Source organism: Patella vulgata, chromosome 6, assembly GCF_932274485.2.
Source record: "Patella vulgata chromosome 6, xgPatVulg1.2, whole genome shotgun sequence".
Lineage (NCBI taxonomy): Eukaryota > Metazoa > Mollusca > Gastropoda > Patellidae > Patella > Patella vulgata.
Window position 1 is genome coordinate 32,524,842 of NC_065884.2, and position 22,173 is coordinate 32,547,014.

The 22,173-nt window shown below is 37.6% G+C and overlaps 1 protein-coding gene across 3 annotated transcripts in view; it reads left to right on the forward strand.

The window, feature by feature from the left end:
• Positions 1-2,681: 2,681 nt before the first annotated feature.
• Positions 2,682-22,173, forward strand: part of LOC126825375 (dynamin-binding protein) — a 143,141-nt gene continuing 123,649 nt past the window's right edge. For all 3 annotated transcript variants that reach the window (XR_008788428.1, XR_008788429.1, XM_056101584.1), the window contains exon 1: positions 2,682-2,782. Coding sequence is in view for 1 of the 3 variants with exons in the window: in XM_056101584.1 (XP_055957559.1) it covers positions 2,759-2,782 (24 nt within the window). In the remaining 2 variants the exon portion in view is untranslated. The remainder of the gene's footprint in view (positions 2,783-22,173) is intronic.

Genomic DNA, 22,173 nt, shown 5'->3' on the forward strand with positions numbered 1-22,173 from the left:
TACAACACAGTGAAATAGGCACGCGACTATGTACAGAAATAAAGTAGCCTTTTTAGTCGCAAAGTTAACAGGAACTCTGCTAATCCATGTATACTCGTATTTCCGGAACGTCTCACACCTGTACCTAGGCAATCGATGCCTAGCACCAACACCTCAACACCCACAGCTCCCACGGGTAATACCTGCAACAAAACCGCTCCAGTGGAGACACAGCACAAGGTCTAGCAACCGCAAACAGGGCCCAGCTGCAACCGGGTTGAGTCCAATGTAATTATTTAAGGGCCCGGCGGGGGTGGTACTTTTTACCGCCGACCAATACTTTTTACCGGCGACTGCCACATAATTACCGCCGACCAACTACTTTTTACCGCCGACCGTAATGAAACTACCGCCGACCATGGCGTAATTACCGCCGACCAAATGTCTTATATCTGACGATATTATTTTTTTAGAAGAGCATAACAAAAATGATATTCATTTGGAATATATTTACAAGTTTTTAATACATAATACGAAATACACAGTGCCATTGGAGGTCTATTTATAGCCTAGTGGTGACTACCCGAAAAAGTACCATACTTTATGACCTGTCTTTGAAAGGTTTAAATTTATAAGACAAAATAGTTTTATTCAAATATATGGATTTTAAATAAACAGTGGTTGACAATAAAAGGTTCGGGTAGATAAAAAAAAATGAAAATAAAATAAAATCCTGATGCTAAATATGAAATATAAAAACGAATGGCACAAAAAGACGAAAGATATGTACAATAAGATAATAATTGTCTGTCTTTGGTATGTTTTATTTTATGTTGATATTCACTGTATAACCTGATGGGACACACATGGATGGAGAAAGAGATAGAGAGAGAGAGAGCCGGTTCGCCATACGCCCATTCGAAACAACCTTGGTAATTTCTGGACTAACATATGGCTCAATTTTATTTTAATAATTCACTTGCGCACAGAGCTCTTTCGCAGTGGGAGGACCCGTAGAAAACCCACGAGATTGGACAGACGGCCTTACTCCTTGTTACGTTCACGTACAAGCGCAGAATCAAAAACCACACTACTTGACTATATAACACCTTCAGATCCGAGGCGCACGCGTTAATCACACCACAAGACATATTTGGGTCACGCTAAAGTGGGACACGGTGGCTCAGTCAGTAAGACGTTGACTGGTGATTCCGGCCGAAAAAGTTCATTTGGAGTTTCCAGCGTGAATCCAAAGGACGACGTATAGCCGTTCGGCTGAGACGAAAAATCGATGTCGTTAAACCCCATTGCATTTCTTAACATGTGAAAGGGTGTGGGCCTTTGTTGGTTCAGCACTTAATGATCTACTCTATTTTGCAAAATGATACAAGGACAGAGAATATCGATTTAATAAAAGGGCGTCAGATAACGAAAACAGATGGCGAAATAATCTTTGTCATCCGGATGGCGAATTAGTCTGATGATCATACACAGTGTTGGATGAGAATGTTCATATGTATTGTTCGGCATGGTTATCTCGGTGTCCTCTGGTTTCCTCCCACGATTAAAGACCCCTACGCACAAGCGACCCCGAAAGAATTTTCTGAGGAAGAAAAAGCCAAGACAAAGTAGAATAAAAGTTGCTATTTGTTACAAGTCAAACTTAAACAGTTTGTAATGTTCTAATTTCAGTCAGTTTCAGCGTGGTTTCGATTCACCTGTTGTATGTGACAAGGAGTAGGGTCGCCTGTCCAACGCGCAAGGGAATTATTCAAATAAATAAATGGAACCCCATGTGTTAGTCCCGGAATGACCCTCTCTCTCTCTCATTCCAGTTTCATACGAGGGAAATGTTGCCCGGATACGCCAATGTATACACGGGTCCTCGGTTTTTCGTCCCATCCGAGCGACTGCACAGCTGTCCTTGTCAGGCCCTCCGACCTGCACCATTGACAAGGGGAAATAGCTGATCATGCCTAAAAAATATATCGTTTAGAGTACACAGAGACGCGACATGCGAAGCCGGTCGCTTAAACAAAAATTCATGATTCCAGAAAAAATATCACTGTGTATTAAACTGACTTTAAATTTTCTAAATTTTATGCCGAATTTTAATCCCTTAGTCAATTGTAAGAAATTACGATCTCATCCCTGGCTATAGTACGCCTATGTGAGTAGATGTAAATGAATTATATGTTTGACAATAAAACACACGGCTGAGAAAGAAATGTAGGCTATGAATAGCAAATGAATATAGGATGCCAATAAAGAAATAGCAGGGGGGGGGGGGGCAATGCAACGGTTAGCACGTGCATGCTGTATCATAAGGTCTGTCATTGAGGTCTCTCTCTCTCTCTAGTTTGAAATGGAAGGTACAAATAGAAATATACGGGTGGCAAATATAACAAGCAGTTGGAAATGAAATGTATTGGTAGGAAATGAAATATACGAATAGTATATAGATAGAACATGCGGTTGGCAATGAAATAATATGGGTAGCCTGCTCCGGGTGGTAGGTGGGCGGGCAGGTAGATCAGGTAGAACAATTTCAATAAGCCTCTGCTGCTTTCTTAGGAATGAAATTAGATTAAGTTTGTATTTTATCTACTTTGTGATAAACAAAAGTGCAAAGAAATGCGTTTTCAATGTATTAGTAAAGATACAAAATTTCACAGAATACGGAACTTTTCACATGTGTGCTACTTCCATCTACACACGATGTCGGTTTCGCTGTGAACGAAGGTGTTCATATTATGCACTATGAAGCTTCAAATAACAAATGACAATTAAAAAGGGATTCTGGGTCTGTATTTTGATTAAAAGCACAAACAATCTTCAAGAATGTTAGGTTTATTATATAAAACGAATGGCGAATAACCATCCTCATGGCTCTAGGCTATTCGCGGCGAATATCCACTCCGGCCTCCAGTTGTTCAAATTATTTCCCTTGATATTTCCAAGGTGAAGGCTGACAGCTCTCAGTCATTCTCATAGAGCTATATTTTCTATATATAACTCTATCCGATGGTCATTCTGCACTGGTGACTATGATGCCTGTCATATTTTCGTGTTCACCCACTGTCATGGCATTTAGAACATAGGTTTTCAAGCTTACAATTTGTAAACATTATATCAAGACGAACCAGTCCAAATGTAAGTAGGCTTAGTAACAAAATGTTGTTTTTTTTATTTACTTTATGTTTTTTTTTTTAAATTTATACATCAGATGTTAACTCTTTTTTTATCGTGGGTTTGTTTCTTTGTATGTCTACCATTGTCAAAAGTTGAAAAAGTGGTTGATTGATTTTTATACGCCCACATATTCATGTGGACGCATTATGGCGTCTCTTTTGTCCCCCACAATTTGTTTGTGGACACTCTACAGGTCACAATTTTTATCCGATTTTGACAAAACTTGATCTCCCAATGATCTCGCTTCCTTTCGATATTGGCATGTATCGGACCATAACTAAAACGGGGTAGACTAATCACCGGAATTCAAACACCAGTAGGAATTCACTTACAAATAACTGGAATTCACTTTGATGATATCAGAATTCGCCTGCAAGATCTTCCTATTTAGTCTATTTTGTATTAAACATGCATTATGCAAGAGCAAAATCTGCTCATTACAAGTCTTTCTTTAGGCCTGAAATGTTATCTAAATTATCAATTAGACATTAATTAACTTATCCAGACCATAATAAACTCTCGATGTCAAGGCTAGCCTTCGATGTTGGCTGGATTAGATTCCTATATGCCGCTAACGGCCGTTGATAATTAAATCAGAAAAAGTGGATAATCGAGACTATGCTGTTTATATTAATGATTTTAGTAATGATGACCGAGACTATGCAAAAAATTTCACCCGCTTCTTTCTTGGCTCATGTGGATCAATTTGACTGAAATTTTCAGCAAATTACCTTTACACTATCTAGTTTTTAACTATTATAGCGAGAACTGCCATCTCTTTATCTTATCTCCCATAATGTATCTTTAATATTAAATTACTTAAAACCATCGAAAAAGTTACAAATGTCAAAAAAGTGATCCTGACACAATTTGTAACTAACTTTAGGGGTTTCATTCAGATCACGTGACTTAGCGTGAAATCAGACAGCCAGCGGCTGAAATATAGCCCATTTCAATCTACGATAAATAAGTGCTTTTCAGTCATATTTGAGTGACGTCATAAGCGGTAAATGGAATTTATATGGCTGGATTTGTTCGATTCTGCGTCCATTTTATAACATATGTGCAATACTTATGTGGAAATCTTTTTAACGGTTTCATTTGGAAGTGACATAAGTTCAAGGGCAACAAGAAACTGGAATTGACGTGAGTTCAAGGGTTTCATTCAGGTCACGTGACTTGGCGTGAAATCAGACAGCCAGCGGCTGAAATATAGCCCACTTCAATCTACGATTCTGAATTAAGATTTTATGTAAATGTATTACTAGCAATTGTATTGTAATAGCTTAAAGATACATTATGGGAGATATTTATAGAGAGTTGGCCATCCTTGCTATAACAGTTCAAAAGTAGATGATGAAAGAAGAATATATTGAACAATTCAGTCAAATTACTTTATTCTGAACATAGTTATCATCGTTGTAATATTTGCCTAGAAATGGTAGCAAAATGTGTCTTCGCCGTCGCCAAACGTTTGATTGACAGGCGTTAACTCCACCTACATAACTCGATTATCAAGTAAAGTTTTCAATGGCATACGGAAACGCTTTACAGCGGCCTCGCTAAGTACACTCTATCATTTAGCCTCGATCTAACTGACGTATTTTCATCAGGTTACCCCTTATCTGATTTAATCAATTAGTGAAATCCTATTTAAATCCGAGCTGTAACCGAGCCATCCGTGGGTCTACAGAGTTGATTTTGGTCTTGTTGTTTAAATAAAGATCTAATTTATAATTTCTATAACATCTGAAGCCTAAATTAAGACTTGCAATAATCAGATTTAGCTCTTGCATAATGCATGTTTAATATTAATCTCAATATCTGCAAAGATTCAGGCTGAAAAATTATAGAAATATAAGTGAAATTACCGTTTGTTTACATGAGACGCTTGCGGGAAAATACTGCTCTGACGTCACGCGGCCGGAGATTTTCCATTGCTACGACTCACTTCATTGGTGAATCCGCACCTTAGTTTCCGGTGGAATTTGATATAGAACCAAATCAAACGATAGATAACATTTTTGTGCTTATTATGGTCTTTGATACCTCGAGATTGGACAATTACAGCCGTAGAAAACAGGATTTATCTGTTTTGATGACTGAAATTTGCTAAATTTCGACTAAATATAAAATACTTTCTTGTGGCATCATCCAGTTTATAAATATTTGACATATTATCATTCAAATTATTACGATTTTAATAAATCTTAGCTGACAATAACGTGCGGATTTCAGTTTTAAAATTGGTAACTAACGATTCTGAAGGGAAAATACCGCTTATGACGTCGCTCAAATATGACTGAAAAACACTTATTTTGGTGCTATGCCACACATTGACTGGTATAGAGCATTTTGATTACATTATTGACGTCGATCTCGGATTTTAAAATTCCATAACTTTGGATCTAAATCTAATTAGAATATTTTGATGAAATAAAAAAATTGGGGTAGCATTTTATGTATATTTTCACAAATTTTTTTTCTCTCAAATGAAACTTTGACATGAAACCCCTACTAACTTACAAGTAAGCTGATTTTCTAATGGGAAATTAAAATGCGAAAAACATTTTACAAATTGTTCCTGACAAAATTGGTTATTTCTCGACAAGCGAAGAGAAGATGCTAGAAGCAATTTTTGTACATTTATATGATCGTATTGATCCAATCTATATGTCTATTAGAGTCAAATATCATATTGTTAAAGTAGCTAAGTCTCTAACTCAGTATCATCCAAATTCTTCAACATTGAAAACACGAATTATTTGTCAATTTAAATCAACATTGATGTTGTGATCTTACCGGGAAAATATGGGATTCTGATATCCAATATTCAAGACAAAATAAACATTTTACCATTGGTACACGAATCGTGTACCATAATGCTTTTCAGCGTCATTTGTAACAAGGGACTCGAAAAACGAAGCTAGGCATATTCCACAAGTCATGTCAAATGGTGACGTCATTAGCTTATCTGGAGAGCATGCACAATTAATACTATCGGTGTAGAGATTGCCATTCGATCAAGACTTTTGGCGTATTTGGCTGAATATAACTGATTAGAAATTACAGTAAAACAGAAACGATTGAATGTAAATCAGTTTATATACATTCATATTACATTATTATATGTGTTGCAACCCATTTGTGTCATTTTCTAGATCCCAAATATTAGCGACTTAGCTCCTTTAAAGGCTCAATACCACTCTTGTTGTAACAGAATAATATGTCCCAATTTTTATTCTGGTCAACAAATTGTACTATTTTACAGTATTCCAATTAATTGATGATACAAATTTCATCTTACCACACCTAATTTAAAAAAATGGAAAAATTCAACTAAATGATTTGAAAAGCCGAATGTAAACCTTTTCAAATGTGACTTAGATTTAAAAATATTTTCAACCCTCTGGACAAGTAAAATAGGATGTTATGGGTAATTTACACAACAGGTAGGACACTTAAACATCTAATACTTAGAAAAAGGCTAATATTTATTTACTGGAGCTTTCAAGCCAGCAAGAGTGTTATTGGCCCTTTCTTTAAGCGAATAATATAATAACTCACTTTAAAAAAAAATGTTTGTTTTGAAGGCTAAAAATACAGTTTTTGCCAAAATGACATTATTTCCGGTGAAGAAAATGTTGCATTAGTTCCATGAAATCATAAATGACATAAGGCATCACATGGTGAAAATGCATGACAAATGAATAATAATGGCCACATTTATGGACCAAGAACCATGAAAAGTGACATGTAGAAAATCGTCTATTTCTCTGAAACTGTACAAGTTAGAAATGAAATGAACATGAAATGAAATAGGGTTTAACATCCTACTGTTCTGCTCCTATGCTGGGCTAATGAAGACGGGCATACGCCATACAGTGTGCTATGAGGGAAATTTTGCCCAGGGAGCGGCACTATCGCCTACTCTTATATCGAATTCCAACTGCCAAGGGCTCTTTTACATGCATTCCAATGTATACACTGGACCTTGGTTTTTCATATCATCCGAAGGAATAGACAGCTGTCCTTGTCAGGCCCGCCGTCCTGCATCACTGACAAGGGGGAACCACGCCGGAAAATCTGGATGAACTTTCTCGGCCAATGCAAGTTAGAAACCATTTTGAGGTGTCTGTATGATCGTATGGGTTCATTCTATTTGTTGATTGGAATCAAATATCATCATTTTATAAAACGTTACATATCAGACTCGTTTGAATAAAATATCTATTTTGAAGGCTAAAAATACAGTTTTTGCCCAAATGATAATGAAAATCTTAACTCTTTAGTAGGAGCATTCATCTAGATCTATTAGATTTGTAAACATTAATATTTGTGTTTTAAAAGACCTTTAAACACGTTAAAATCAAAGTTCTGAGCAATATTGCGTAACTTCTGGTGGCGACAGAAAATTTTATCGGTAGAAGAAAGTTGAGAATTTGCACCATGGAGAAGATGTGCTTTTCTTTTACACAAATCAGGCAATAAATAATTAACCCAGAACCCATAAACTGAAACTAAAATGCGAAAAATCTTAAAAAGTCATCCTTCCTGACAAAGTTGGTTAGTTCTCTGCAAGGGAAGATGTTATATCAATATGATCGCATTGATTAATACTATAGGAATCAAATATCCTAATTTTATACGAATAATGAATATTGCTTACTTCAAACAAGTATTGTTTTAGAGGCTAAAAATACAGTTTTTGCCAAAATGGCATTATTTTCGGTGATAATGAAAATCTTAAATTACTTGTATGAAATCGTAAATGGAATTAGGTATCACACAGTGAAAATTTTACGAAAATTGTATATACAAGCACTGAAGAATCATGTGAATATCTATTTACATTTGAGAAATAATAACTATTAAAAATATATATAACGATGAAAATCCATGTACATGTAGTAATAACATATAATAAGGTACGTTATACAATGTTAAAATACAATAGGATCATACATAACAGAAAAAAAATGAATTTCATACATACAAGTAAACCGAAATTATGAGCACGGAAGAATCTATTAATATTTTAGAAATTGTCTTATTTAGCACACGATAAATATAACTGATACACTGCATGCAACGGTGAAATAGTAAAACCATCTACACAAGCCTGGATATAACTTTCAAATGTGTGTCGGACACCATGTCAGGCTTGATAAACATTCTGCCTGACAGTTTTCGTTTGTTAGACGAAATTGGTTTTGATTTGTTACAGATATAAAAATGTTACCCATTAAAATGCCTTGAATGTCATGATACTTGGGGTTGACACACGTCGGTCGGGAAATGCTGGGTGCTATTTTATCTCGGAAATGTAACACGAACACGATGTTTGAGGAATGAATAATTGGGTCACGCTTTCTGCGGATTTAAAATACACACCACTCATTGAGAACCTAACTATTTGTTGTATGATTAAATAAAGTATGATCGAGGCTTTGAGTTATTGTTCACTACAATATAAATCCCAAATTTCATTGGCACCCATCATCCGATAATATAGTTACCCGTCTTTAACAATGTTGGCCTCTTCACGCGACAATTTCCCGCCTTTTCTATAAAGGGTTGAAAATACGATCTTCTTTTGGGAACTTATTTGTTTGTTGTATTATTAATTGATCAAGTATTATTTAGGTTATCAGTTAATAAATGTCGAAAACGATACAAATCTTGACTAATCTCCGATTTTATTTTGACCTCACAAATCTTAAAATATTAAATCCCTTTATAAACTGTAGTGGCTACCCAATCTATGTACATGTTACAGTGAAAACATGCAGAGATTACTACACCGTAAATACTACATCGGAATAATAATATAATATGGAACGTCTGGGGTATGGATAATTATTTTACTGTAGTTTACGAACTTGTAAGAAATTTTAAACAGGAAACCTATTTTGTAAATATGCAGGAATAGGTTTCATCAAAATTTGTAATAAAAGGTTATATGCTGAAATACATACAACCGAATTACACCATTCGACTGACAACTGCTCAGTGCGTATCGGCATTGGATTTATTGAGAAAATGTCAAATCTCTGAAGCGTGACATGGTATAAATTCCACAACAATGTATGTTTCATCTCGTAAGATTCCCTTCAATATATGTGCCAAAAATCGGTAAATTTTAGTATTCGGCACCTACGATAAATTTACTACGCCCGTTTTCGATACATTGTTGAACCTTCAGTCAAGGGGTTGAACCATGATATCAAAAATATTTGATTGCCCAATGAGCATGAACCTGTCCATATTTGCCTTCCTGTAGTTTTTTTATACGCTGTATTATACTGTCACACCTGTTGTTTGTGGACACTCTACAGGTCACAATTTTTATCCGATTTTGTCGAAACTTGAAATATAGGTCTATATCCCACAGATCTCGGTTCATTTCGAATTTCGATATTGGCATGTATCGGACACAACCTTATGAATTATGGCCCCTTATTGTACGAAAAATCACATTTTTAGCTTGTGGTACCTCTACAGGTCACAATTGTTATCCGATTTAAAAAAACAGTTTAAGTACATCACCATTACACCCTAATGATGGTTGAGTTTGAATTTCGTGAAAATCGGACCAAAACTTCCAGACGAAATGGCCGTCCTTGTATGCAAAATGTGTCAACAACTCTGGTAGGTCACAATTATGATCCGATTTTGATGAAACTTGAAATACATGTTTATAACAAAAGGTTTTTGGTTCCTTTCGATATTCGAGCATATTGGATCGCAGCTTCCTAAATTATTGCCCTTGATTGTACGAAAAATCGCGTTTTGAGTTTGTGGTCCCTATAGAGGTCACAATTTGTATCCTATTTATACACTAATGATGGTTTGTTTTGAATTTCATAAAAAAATCGGACAAAAACTGACAGACATAATGGCCGCCCAATGTACACAAATAGTGTAAAAAAAATATGGTATATGAAGGTTGTGGACCCTCTAGAGGCCACAGTTTTTATCTGATTTGAATGAAACTTTAAACATATTTTTATCATAAAGGTCTTGGTTCCTTTTGATAATCACACATATCCGAATGTAACTTCCTTGATTATGGCCCCTCATTGGTCGAAAAATAACATTTCTAGAGGGCACAGTTTTTTTCCCGATTTTAAAAACTGTTTAGATATATCACCATTCCATCATAATGAAGGTTGAATTGGAATTTCGGGAAAATCGAAATGAAACTGCCCGACAAAATGGCCTCTCTTTGTTCGCAAATTGTGTAAAAGTATGCAATACGAAGGTTGGGGACCCTCGAGAGGTCACAATTTTTATCCGATTCTGATGAAACTTAAAACATATCTTTATATCCTAAAGATCAAAGTCCCTTTTGATATTTGCGCATTTCAAACCATAACTTTTGGATTATTTATCCTGATTGTACAAAAAATCCTGTTTGTTTTTTGCTTGTTCTCTATCCATCTCTTGCAAAATGTGGGTGTACCCTGCCCGGCAGCCGCTTGTTTTTACCGTCTCACCATCAGATAGGTTGGCAGGTAACAAAACATATGCCCAAATATTGAAGATTAAATCTTGTGCCTTGTCGAACTATGGACTACTGGATATTAATGCCGGGCTAGTGTCTGACAGTAGACTACTAGCCCTGGGCTTTTGAATTCAAAATTTTTGTTACGCCCCCGGGTGAAAGCCTTGATGGAGTTCGATGATGAACATTGTCTGCTTACGGTAAGCAGAGATAAGCAATCTGATGGGTTGATGTTTTGGGGCACTTTATAACTTTAGTTATAAAGAAGTGAGAGCGATGAAACTCCAAATATTGATTCAAATTTTCTGCTTAGTTTATGGAGCGATAAGCAATTTGATTGGTCAAGACTTTGGAACATAACAACTCTGCTTTTAATTGAGGTAGAATGTTTAAACTTAATGTAGATGTTCATTAGATGAATGTCTTGACTGAGTTCAATGATTAACATTTCCCGCTAAAGCTAAGCAGAGTTTATCGATTTCATTGGTCGATGCTTTGAGACAAGATAATCTCGGTTCTATCTGATAGAGAGTGATGAAACTTGTATAGTTGATAATTAGTTTAATTGCATGATATTTTTAAAAAAAAATAAATGTGGGATTAATTAATATGTATCATCTACTTATTTGGGGATTTGGTCGGGGGACAACAGCCTCTCTGTTGGCTTGTTACATATGTCATAAATAAAATGCAGCAAACGAAGACTCGACATATTGACATCATTTCCGTTATCAACAAAATATTTAAATCTGATTATAGAAATAACTATTTTGATTGCCCTTTATGTGACAGAATTAACCCTTTATAAAGCCTTACTAAAAAGCAAAAAAGGTGGTCCTGATAAAATTGGTTATTTCTCGGCAAGGGAAGGTATTAAAAACACTTTTCTGATATCCATATGATCGCATCGATTCATTTTATTTGTACATTAGAATCAAATAACTTAAAATGTGATCCTGACATAATTAGTTATTTCTCAGCAAGGGAAGAAACTAGAAACACTTTTTAACATGATAATCTTATACAAATAATGAATATATGGTCGTATTGATTCATACTATTTGTCCATTGAAATCAAATATCAGAAGCTTATACGAATAATGAATATATGACGTATTGATTCATACTATTTGTCCATTGAAATCAAATATAAAAATCTTATACGAATAATGAATATCAATATTTGTTTTGGAGGCTAAAAGTACAGTTTTTGCCAAAATGACATTACTTCCAGTAACAATATGAAAATGTTAAATTTATTTTATGAAACCATAAATGGCATTAGGCTTCACATGATGAAACAATTATGAAAATAAAATAATAATTGACACTTTTATGGACCAAAACCTTATTATTTTTATTTATCTGTTGATTTAAACTAGAATTGAAAATTTTCAAAATGTAGCAAAAAATACTCAATTGAAAAAATATTATTTTAAAATTTAGAAATAAAGTTTTTCACAAAATAGCATAACTTCCTACATCAATTTTGAATTAAAATCAATTTGATATAATGCATATTTGCTTTATGCATCAAATAGTGGAACTTTTATGTAATAATAATTGATTCTTTTTTACAGGCAAAATAACGTGAAAAGTGACACATGCAAAATTGATTATTTCTCGGCAGCTGCTCATATTACATGCTAATTTTGATATACATTGTTGTCCCCCGCTTTTCGAAGAAAGCAGCAGACTATTAAAATGGGTTCTTCTGTCTGTCTGTCCATCAAACTTTTTGGGACACGATAACTCAACTTCTAAGGCCCCCCCAAAATGTTCTGTTTCTGGTAACCCAACCGACCTATTACAAAACCTGCCTACTCTTATGATAAAAAAAACTTTTTTGTTCATTGAGCAACAGTTCAGAATACTCTAAGACTACCAGATTCGTGAGAATGCCTATATTATTTGTTATAAATGATTAATGAATATAAATGTCATAGTTCTTTGAATTTCTATTTACCAATCGGAATAGTCGGGTACAGCGAACATTTATTAAGAACTGCCATACTGTTGACGCAAGATTTCTAACTGACATGTAAATCGAGACTACAGGCACTAGAGATGGGTTATAGACATAACGGCCCTAAACCATAACAGCCAAAAAATTTGGTCACAACGGCCCAAAAATGTAGTCGAAACGTCCCCCAAAAAACAAAACATTTCTTGCATGTAGGAAATGATATTTATTAACAAAAATATTGCGTAATAGATAATATAAATACATACATTACATAAACATTAATTTAATACATAGAAAAAAACATTTATTGCATAATAAATAATATAAATACATACATTACATAAACATTAATTTAATACATTAAAAAAACAACCAAAAAAACATAACATATAGATATTACATTGTATATCTCCTTTACACTACTGGACCATGAACTCTGGTACATATCCCTAGCAGCATCGACACACTGATACTACCGTCTTTGTACTCGTTCCACGAATTGAAAATTTCATCTCGTCTTTCTGTTCTATTTTTTATCAAATACCTGTTTGAGCAGATTGGAGTGGCATAAGTAAATTTGCTGATCTTTAATTTTATTCGCTATTTCTTCAAATATTAGAGATGGCCATGTCTTTTACCTTTATTTGATAAAAAATAAATGGTTAATGTTTATCTCATATTATCTAATCAGATCAGAGGGTGTGAAGTACATGTACCTAACTAGTCGATTATCCAATCAGTTGATTAATTAGTACTCACCTCTTTCCATTGAATTACATCATGTGGTGGTTATGGGCTATTTTTCCACTGACAAATTCTTCAGGACACATGGTTTGTATAACAGTAGCACCACATTGATGTTTTGTTGTCCTGTCTCTCAGTTGAAGACTTCTTGACATATGTATATCCATTTTCATCTACTAATTTATTTTTTATACGCCCACATTTTCATGTGGACATATATTGTCGTCGCCCCTGTTCGTCCGTCCGTCCGTCCGTCCGTCCACAATTGTTTGTGAATAGTCTACAGGTCACAATTTTTATCCGATTTCAATGAAACTTGAAATATAGGTTTATCACCCTAAGATCTCGGTTCCTTTCGATATTGGCATGTATCGGACTGTAACTTCATGGATTATGGCCCCTGATTGTACGAAAAATCACGTTTTTAGCTTGTGAACACTGTAGAGGCCACAATTTTTATCCAATTTTGTTCAAACTTGAAATGTATGCTTATAACCCAAAGATCTCGGTTCCTTTCGATATTCGCGCATATCGGAACGTAACTTCCTGAATTATGGCCCCTGATTGTACGAAAAATCACGTTTTTAGCTTGTGGACCCTGTAAAGGTCATAATTTTTATCCGATTTAAAAAAACATATTATTATATCACCGATTTTTCGTACAATCAGGGGCCATAATTCAGGAAATTACGTCAGGATATGCGCCAATATCGAAAGGAACCGAGATCTTTGGGTTATAGACTTACATTTCAAGTTTCAACAAAATCGGATAAAAATTGTGACCTCTACAGGGTCCACAACCTTGATATACCATTTTCTTACGCTATTTGAGAACGAACGGCGGCCATTTTGTCTGTCAATTTTGGGCCGATTTTCACGAAATTCGAATTCGGTCGTCCCTAGGGTGTAACGGTGATATAATAATACGTTTTTTTAAATCGGGTAAAAATTATGACTTCTATAGGGTTGAAACTTGAAATGTAAGTTTATAACCCAAAGATCTTGGTTCCTTTCGATGTTCGCGCATATCGGACCGTAACTTCCTGAATTATGGCCCCTGATTGTACGTAAAATCGCTTTTTCAGCTTGTGGGCCCTATAGAGGTCATAATTTTTATCCGATTTAAAAAAAAGTATTATGATATCACCGTTACACCCTAAGGATGGTTGAGTTCAAATTTCGTGAAAATCGACCCAAAATGACCGCCCCTCGTTCTCAAATAGCGTAAAAATATGGTATATCAAGGTTGTGGACCCTATAGAGGTCACAATTTTTATACGATTTTGTTGATACTTGAAATGTAAGTTTATAACCCAAAGATCTCGGTTACTTTCGATATTTGCGCATATCGAATTGTAATTTTCTGAATTATGGCCCTTGATTGTAGGAAAAATCACTTCCTTTTTAGCTTGTTCTCTATCCATCTCTCGAAAATGTGGGCATATCCTGCCTGGCAGCCGCTGGTTCCTTTGTGCGACCCACTATATATACCACTGTAGAATTTTTCCAGCCAACTTGGCTGCCGAGTTAAGTGTGCAAATGTATTTACCGATTAAGTATCTCTGTATCTCTGTGAAGATTTGAAGACCGATCCATTGACGGTGATGACTTATATACTGTCCGGCGTAGCAATCAGGAACTCAGGTCGAGGGTTTATATTCTATCCGGCGTAAGAATACGGGAACTCAGGTTGAAGATTGTGCGTAGTCCCGGATATCCAGTCGGGTCTCAGAATTTATACCGGAAGATGGTCAGGTCGGTAAAATCCCAACACTCTTCCCCGTTTTTCCTAAAGAGGAAAGGTGCTACCTGCACATCTGAAAAAAAACTGTTTCATTTTTGTTTTTCCTTCTATATACACTAATTTTTTTTTATTTTTTTAAAATGATTAAGTCATTCACTCTCACAGTCACGCTGGCAACGGTATACAAGTACACCAGTAAGATTCACTCGCCATTCTCCCCAGAAAGATTAAACCCACCCCCTGGGTCATTATATATTGTATTCCACCTCGAGGTCCCAGTTTTCCACGGGCGTATTGTTAACGGAAATCAATCTTGGGGATCTTAAAAAATTAACAAATTGCCCCTGGTCTCTTGAAGAGAGATAGTTCAGCATGACTATCATGCACCTCCAGTATGATAGGCATGTGGGAGAATTAAGGGGTCTTAATGAAAACTTAGCGGGCCGGGCCCAATTCTTTATGATGCTCATAGTTCTGAGGGTGGGATACTCCTTTTCCCGTATCTGGCTCTGATTGGGCAGCAGCCGCCAGCGATTAAACCGTTGTACCATCTCATTTGGGCGTCACTCCTAACATCCTACATAAAACCGTTATGCATTCGGCCCTTTTCCCTAAAATATTGTGACTGGTAGTGTATTCATCTGAAAAACATTCAGGCAGGTGGTTGGGGATACAGTGGAACTTAATTTTCCTGTCTTTGTACCCACAGCCAATTAAGGGGCAGGTCTGGTCTCGGCCTTGAGTGTGCCTGACGACCCTAGGTGCATTTGTATTTACTGTGACAGTCCTGGGGGTTTCACCCGTTCGGGTATACTCTAAAAACAAGGGATTGTGGGTGATGGGATGCGGAGAAACTGGCCTCTCCGCGGTCAAAACAACAGGTGTATGTCTGGGTGGCGAAGGAGCTGGCACAAAGTCCCCAAATCCCACGGGTGCTTGGTAACCCCGTCTATTTATGTTATTGAATCCTCTCCGGGAGTTATAAGGAGCCCACGAGCGTCTTCCTGGTTCTTCCATTCCTAAAAAATAAAAGCTAGCACTGCCCTTACCGTTATAGCGGTAAAGACAGTAACTGTATTAGTTAAGTCCACCCCCCGTTCCCATATCAACGTCACGACGGATAATTACATAACACAACTGGGACAATAATAATCCCTATCATCCCAGTCTATACCCAGGTCTATATTAACACAGCGGTAATGAAACCACTCATCGCAACGGTCACAACATATCTGAGGGTGGGATACTCCTTTTCCCGTATCTGGCTCTGATTGGGCAGCAGCCGCCAGCGATTAAACCGTTGTACCATCTCATTTGGGCGTCACTCCTAACATCCTACATAAAACCGTTATGCATTCGGCCCTTTTCCCTAAAATATTGTGACTGGTAGTGTATTCATCTGAAAAACATTCAGGCAGGTGGTTGGGGATACAGTGGAACTTAATTTTCCTGTCTTTGTACCCACAGCCAATTAAGGGGCAGGTCTGGTCTCGGCCTTGAGTGTGCCTGACGACCCTAGGTGCATTTGTATTTACTGTGACAGTCCTGGGGGTTTCACCCGTTCGGGTATACCCTAAAAACAAGGGATTGTGGGTGATGGGATGCGGAGAAACTGGCCTCTCCGCGGTCAAAACAACAGGTGTATGTCTGGGTGGCGAAGGAGCTGGCACAAAGTCCCCAAATCCCACGGGTGCTTGGTAACCCCGTCTATTTATGTTATTGAATCCTCTCCGGGAGTTATAAGGAGCCCACGAGCGTCTTCCTGGTTCTTCCATTCCTAAAAAATAAAAGCTAGCACTGCCCTTACCGTTATAGCGGTAAAGACAGTAACTGTATTAGTTAAGTCCACCCCCCGTTCCCATATCAACGTCACGACGGATAATTACATAACACAACTGGGACAATAATAATCCCTATCATCCCAGTCTATACCCAGGTCTATATTAACACAGCGGTAATGAAACCACTCATCGCAACGGTCACAACATATCATTGGAAGACCGTCGTCGGGTTTTCTACAAATGCAATAAAAATCAATATTTCCGGTATCAATCGGATTTATACTAGTTTCCGATTTTATACAGAACCTTAAAATCCACGACGGCAATTCCTTATCATGACAAACTTTTATACGGTCGTGATTTAAAACCGTTTCACCTTTCCGTGTCTTAATTCGGAACAAATATGGCGTAATTACTTGCGTTATAACTCCTGGGCCCTTCCATGTTGGGGATAATTTGCGACTTTTCCCCTTTTTAGTAGCGGTGTCCAAAATATAAACTGCATCATGTAATTGATATCGTTTCACGTTTGAACGTAAATCATAATCTCTCTTCATTCGTTCTTGGCTTGTATTTAATTTATCGCGAGCCAATTTATGCGTTTCAATTAAGGCCTGTTCGAGTTTGGAAACGAACGAATCCACGTCACCAGCGTTCTCAATGGGTGAACTAAACATCAGATCAGCGGGATGATTAACTTCCCGACCTAACATAAGTTTGTTAGCAGTATATCCTGTCTGTCTATTGACACTCGACCTCAAAGTGCTGGCAAGTTGCGGTAAATAAATATCCCAATCGTTTTGACACCCGTCTATATAACATTTTACAGCTTCCATAAGGGTATGGTTGTAACGTTCAACTTACCCGTTAGAAGACGGTCTATAGGGTGTAGTGCGGCCCTTATGTATTTGTAACACTTGGCACAATGCAGTAAACAAATGACTTTCAAAATTCCTTCCCCGATCGGTGAAAACTTGAAGCGGACAACCAAACCGCGAAAAGAATTAATTAACTGCTGCCTTGGCCGTAATCTCCGCAGTCTGCTACGGTAGAGGAACGCACTCAACCCACTTTGAAAATTGGTCGACCATCATTAAGATGTATTCATTCCCCACTTTCGTAACTGGTAACGGACCCAAAAAGTCTAAATGTACCCTCTCCATTGGCGAACCTGCGTGATATTTATTCAATTTGTAACGCGCTTTAGCTTGCATATTTTTATTCATATTACAGATGGCGCAAGAAGTGACATAAGCGCGTACATAATCAGTCATACCATACCAATAGAACTGTTGCTTAATTCGACCTTTTGTTCTTTGAATGCCCGACAATGGAATGTTGTGACAATTTTTAACTCTTCCGGGACAACCAGTTGGGTATTTGACAAATTACTAGGTTATTTAATGCGAAGAACACTGTTATCATCTAAAACAAATAGATTGCGGTTAATCTAGTAATGTTTTACTGCGGGATTTGTCGATATTAAATCGTTTTCTTCGGGTTCGATTCCGGAGTTTAACCAAGTAAAAATAATCTCTAAATCTTGATCATTATATTGAGCGGTTTTAATCGTTTCCACTGAATAATCACTTAAAGAAATCGCTTCGCCATCCGTATCGTCATCAGTTCCCTCGATAGTTACAGCGTTTACTCGGGGGTCATTCGGATACCCTGTTACTGTTATGCTAATGGGTTCCTCTGTTAAATTGTTATCCAATAGCAAATTGCTTTTAATACCGAATTTATAAGGCAACGGTATTACATCATCCACATTTGTAGCAAACTCAATCCAATTTTTGTGAGCTCTCTGGCAATAAAGACAGCAGCCGCACGGCAAATCGGCTAACTGAATGTCTATATTAAAATTGTCGCATGGTTTATCCGACAGTTTCATACGGCTTAAAACATCCGCATTAATATGCAAACTCGCCTTTCGGTGTACGACCGTCATATAATATTGAGTTGTCCTGTCGGGTGTTTAAAACGTAACAGCCAGGTTAAACTGGCATGATCTGTTCTTACTATAAAAGGTTTGCCTAGCAAATAATGTCGAAATTGCCTTGTACTTGTAAATCATACAATTGCTAAAAGTTCTTGTCTGGTGGTACAGTAACGACGCTGCTGAGACGAAAGGGAAAAACTACTATAAGCGATAACTCGCTCTTGGCCATCTTGTACCTGTGACAATTCGGCGGCGACAGCATTCATGCTGGCATCACAGTAAAGAATGAAGGTATCATTTTCCGTAGGCAACGCTAGCACAGGAGTTGTCACAAGTAAATGTTTTAGTTGATCAAATGCAATTTGTTGATTATCACCCCATACAAAAGGCTTTTTACCGGTAATAGCATATAACGGTATGGCTATTCTAGCAAACCCTTTAATAAATGTTCTATGGTAATTCGCGAAGCCAAGGAAGGATTCGACTTCTTTAGTACAAGTAGGAACCATCCATTTTTCGACGGTTTTGGTTAAATTGTTACCCGCTTTTACACCATTGTGGCTGCCTATACGGCCCAGGAATTCGACTTCCTGCTGAAACAATTCGCATTTCTTAGGCTTCAATTTCATGCCATATTGCCGGAATCGATCTAATACCAATCTTAAATTTGTTAAATGGTCATCCACATTTTTACACATGACCATTGTTTCGTCCAAAAATGCTAATGCAATGTTCCAACTGAGACCATTTAGAACCAGACTGATACTCCTCGAGTAACCGAAACTGCTCCAGTCAATCCGAAAGGAAGTTTCGTAAATTCAAACAAACCGTACTTAGTAATAAAGGCGGTTTTCTTCCGATCCTCTTGTCTAAGAGGAATTTGCCAATACGCTGAATTTGCGTCATTTATTTCCCGACAAGGCATCCATACATTCATCAACTAGGGGCAGGGGAAATACGTCTTTAGTGGCCCCTGTCCCGTCCTCATTCACTTGGAAAGCAGAGAACAATCAAATGTCAAGCAATCAAGAACATTTTTTAGTTTTCTTGATGTTTCCTCTTTGGATGCTAGACTGGAGCTGATGGATGATGCTCAGTCGCTTCCGTATATATACAAAAAGGTCGTAAAAGCCTGGCGGCAACGTGGTTCAGAGTAGTGGAGATGTGACTGTAAATGAAATACTTGCTAACAATCCCTCGTGGCATAGATTATGTTATCAACTGACTTCCAAGCTGAATGTGGAACAAGCATGTGGAATGCTGCTTTGTTGGAAATTAAGTATACCACCACTTACAAAACGATGCGTCCAACTAGATGAGGGGTCACATCGTCGTTTAAGTGGTGATATATACTATTCAAAAAAAGTAGGGGATATTTGATTTTTAAGTGTTATTAAAGTCACCTAATGAAACTGACGAAGAAACAAATGACAAAATGAAATGAAGTTCACATTCATCGATTTATTCCAAATGATCGTTAGACTAAGTAAGGCACAGACTGACCATTATAAGGGTAAAATGATACCCGGGGTCAAACAGCAAAGTTACCACAGCATCACAACCAAGTCAGTAACGGGTAAATCCTCCTCTGTTTGCCAAACAAGCATTGATCCGACGTGGCATACTCCTAATGAGACGTCTAAGGTCATTTTGGTCCAGATTGTCCCATTCCTGTTGCAACGCAGCAGCAAGTTCTTGGACATTGGCAGGACGTTGTTGACGTTGACGTAACCTCTGTCCAAGCATGTCCCAGACATGCTCGATGGGGGAGAGGTCGGGACTCAGTGCTGGCCAAGGTAATGTGGTGATGTTCTGTTGTTGGAGGTAACCTGTAACGATCCTGGCCCTGTGACATCTTGCGTTGTCATCCTGGAAGATGAAACGGCGGCCATGACGTCGTGCGAACGGCACAACATGGACTGCCAAGATGTTGTCCCGGTAGTACTGGCCTGTAACACGCCCTGCAACAACATGTAAAGCCGTTCTTCCAGCAACAGTGATGCCTCCCCACACCATAACAGAACCACCCCCAAATCGATCATGTCTGATGACGTTAATGTCTTGGAAGCGCTCGTTTCGACGACGCCACACCCTCCTACGTCTGTCAAAAAAATCAACAGTGAACCTTGACTCATCTGAAAACATCACATTGCTCCAGCGTCGATTATCCCAGTGTTGACGATCCCTACACCAACGACGTCTTGGCTTAATGTGATGATCTCTCAAACAAGGGATCACGCGAGGACGTCGGGCGCGAAGGTGACCCCTATGCAGTCGATTCCGAATCGTCTGGCCACTCACTCTCACACCAGTGTCTGTTTGAAGACGAGCGCTGATCTGATTTGCTGTGATGACACGATTTCTCAAGGCCAAGGTACGGATAAATCGATCCTGGGCTTGAGTTGTCGCCCTTGGTCGACCTGAGCGTGGTCTGTCCTGTACAGATTGTGTATCACGGTATCTGGACCATAGCCTGCTTATGACAGACTGAGAAACATTCATCGTCCGCGCCACAACCGCCTGTGTTGTGCCGATCTGTAGCATGCCAAGGGCACGTAACCTTTCATTTTGGGTAAGCCGACGCATATCAAAATTTGTTTTCTGGTCACTAAAACAATTAAACTGATGTTTCCACCCTGGAATTCAATGCCACAATGACTGTAACATTCAAAGTCAGAGTCGTGCAAATCTTGGGTTGGACCCCCATGATGATCCCAAGCATCACCTGCATTCCATGCGGTAGCTATTGGTGCGTTTGGGCGTCACATGTAACTGGAAATGTTTCTTCTGTTAGGTTCTATAGTGACTTTTTTTGTAGTCATTTGCATATTTTAGTATTATGCCCCCAAAATCAAATATCCCCTACTTTTTTTGAATAGTATAGTTTGTTTTTCCAAAGCGACAGCATTTCTGTGAACCGCTCCTTCCACACTCAAATTTGGGTCAGTTGATAATATAATCTATATGCCACGAAGGTTTCTTATAGCAAGTATTACTATTTCATTTGCAATGTTTTTATTTTCTTTGTAATCACTTTATATTAAATATCATACATGGGCCATTCCATATCAACTGATGCAAGGTTTTAACCCGACCCCTCCGGATTTTTCCAATTTTTTTATATTTTGTTATGGATCCACTGAGATGACCATATGCCAAATTACAGGCCTGTCGAATAATTTTTCGCGAAGTTATGGCGCCCAGAAGAGTTCTATGTCGGAAAATTGAGTCACATCCAACCGCAAATTGGCTAAGTTCAAGCAACGAATTAGGCAGGTTCAAAAGCCAATAGACTTATTTTAATTTGCTTTTCTAATG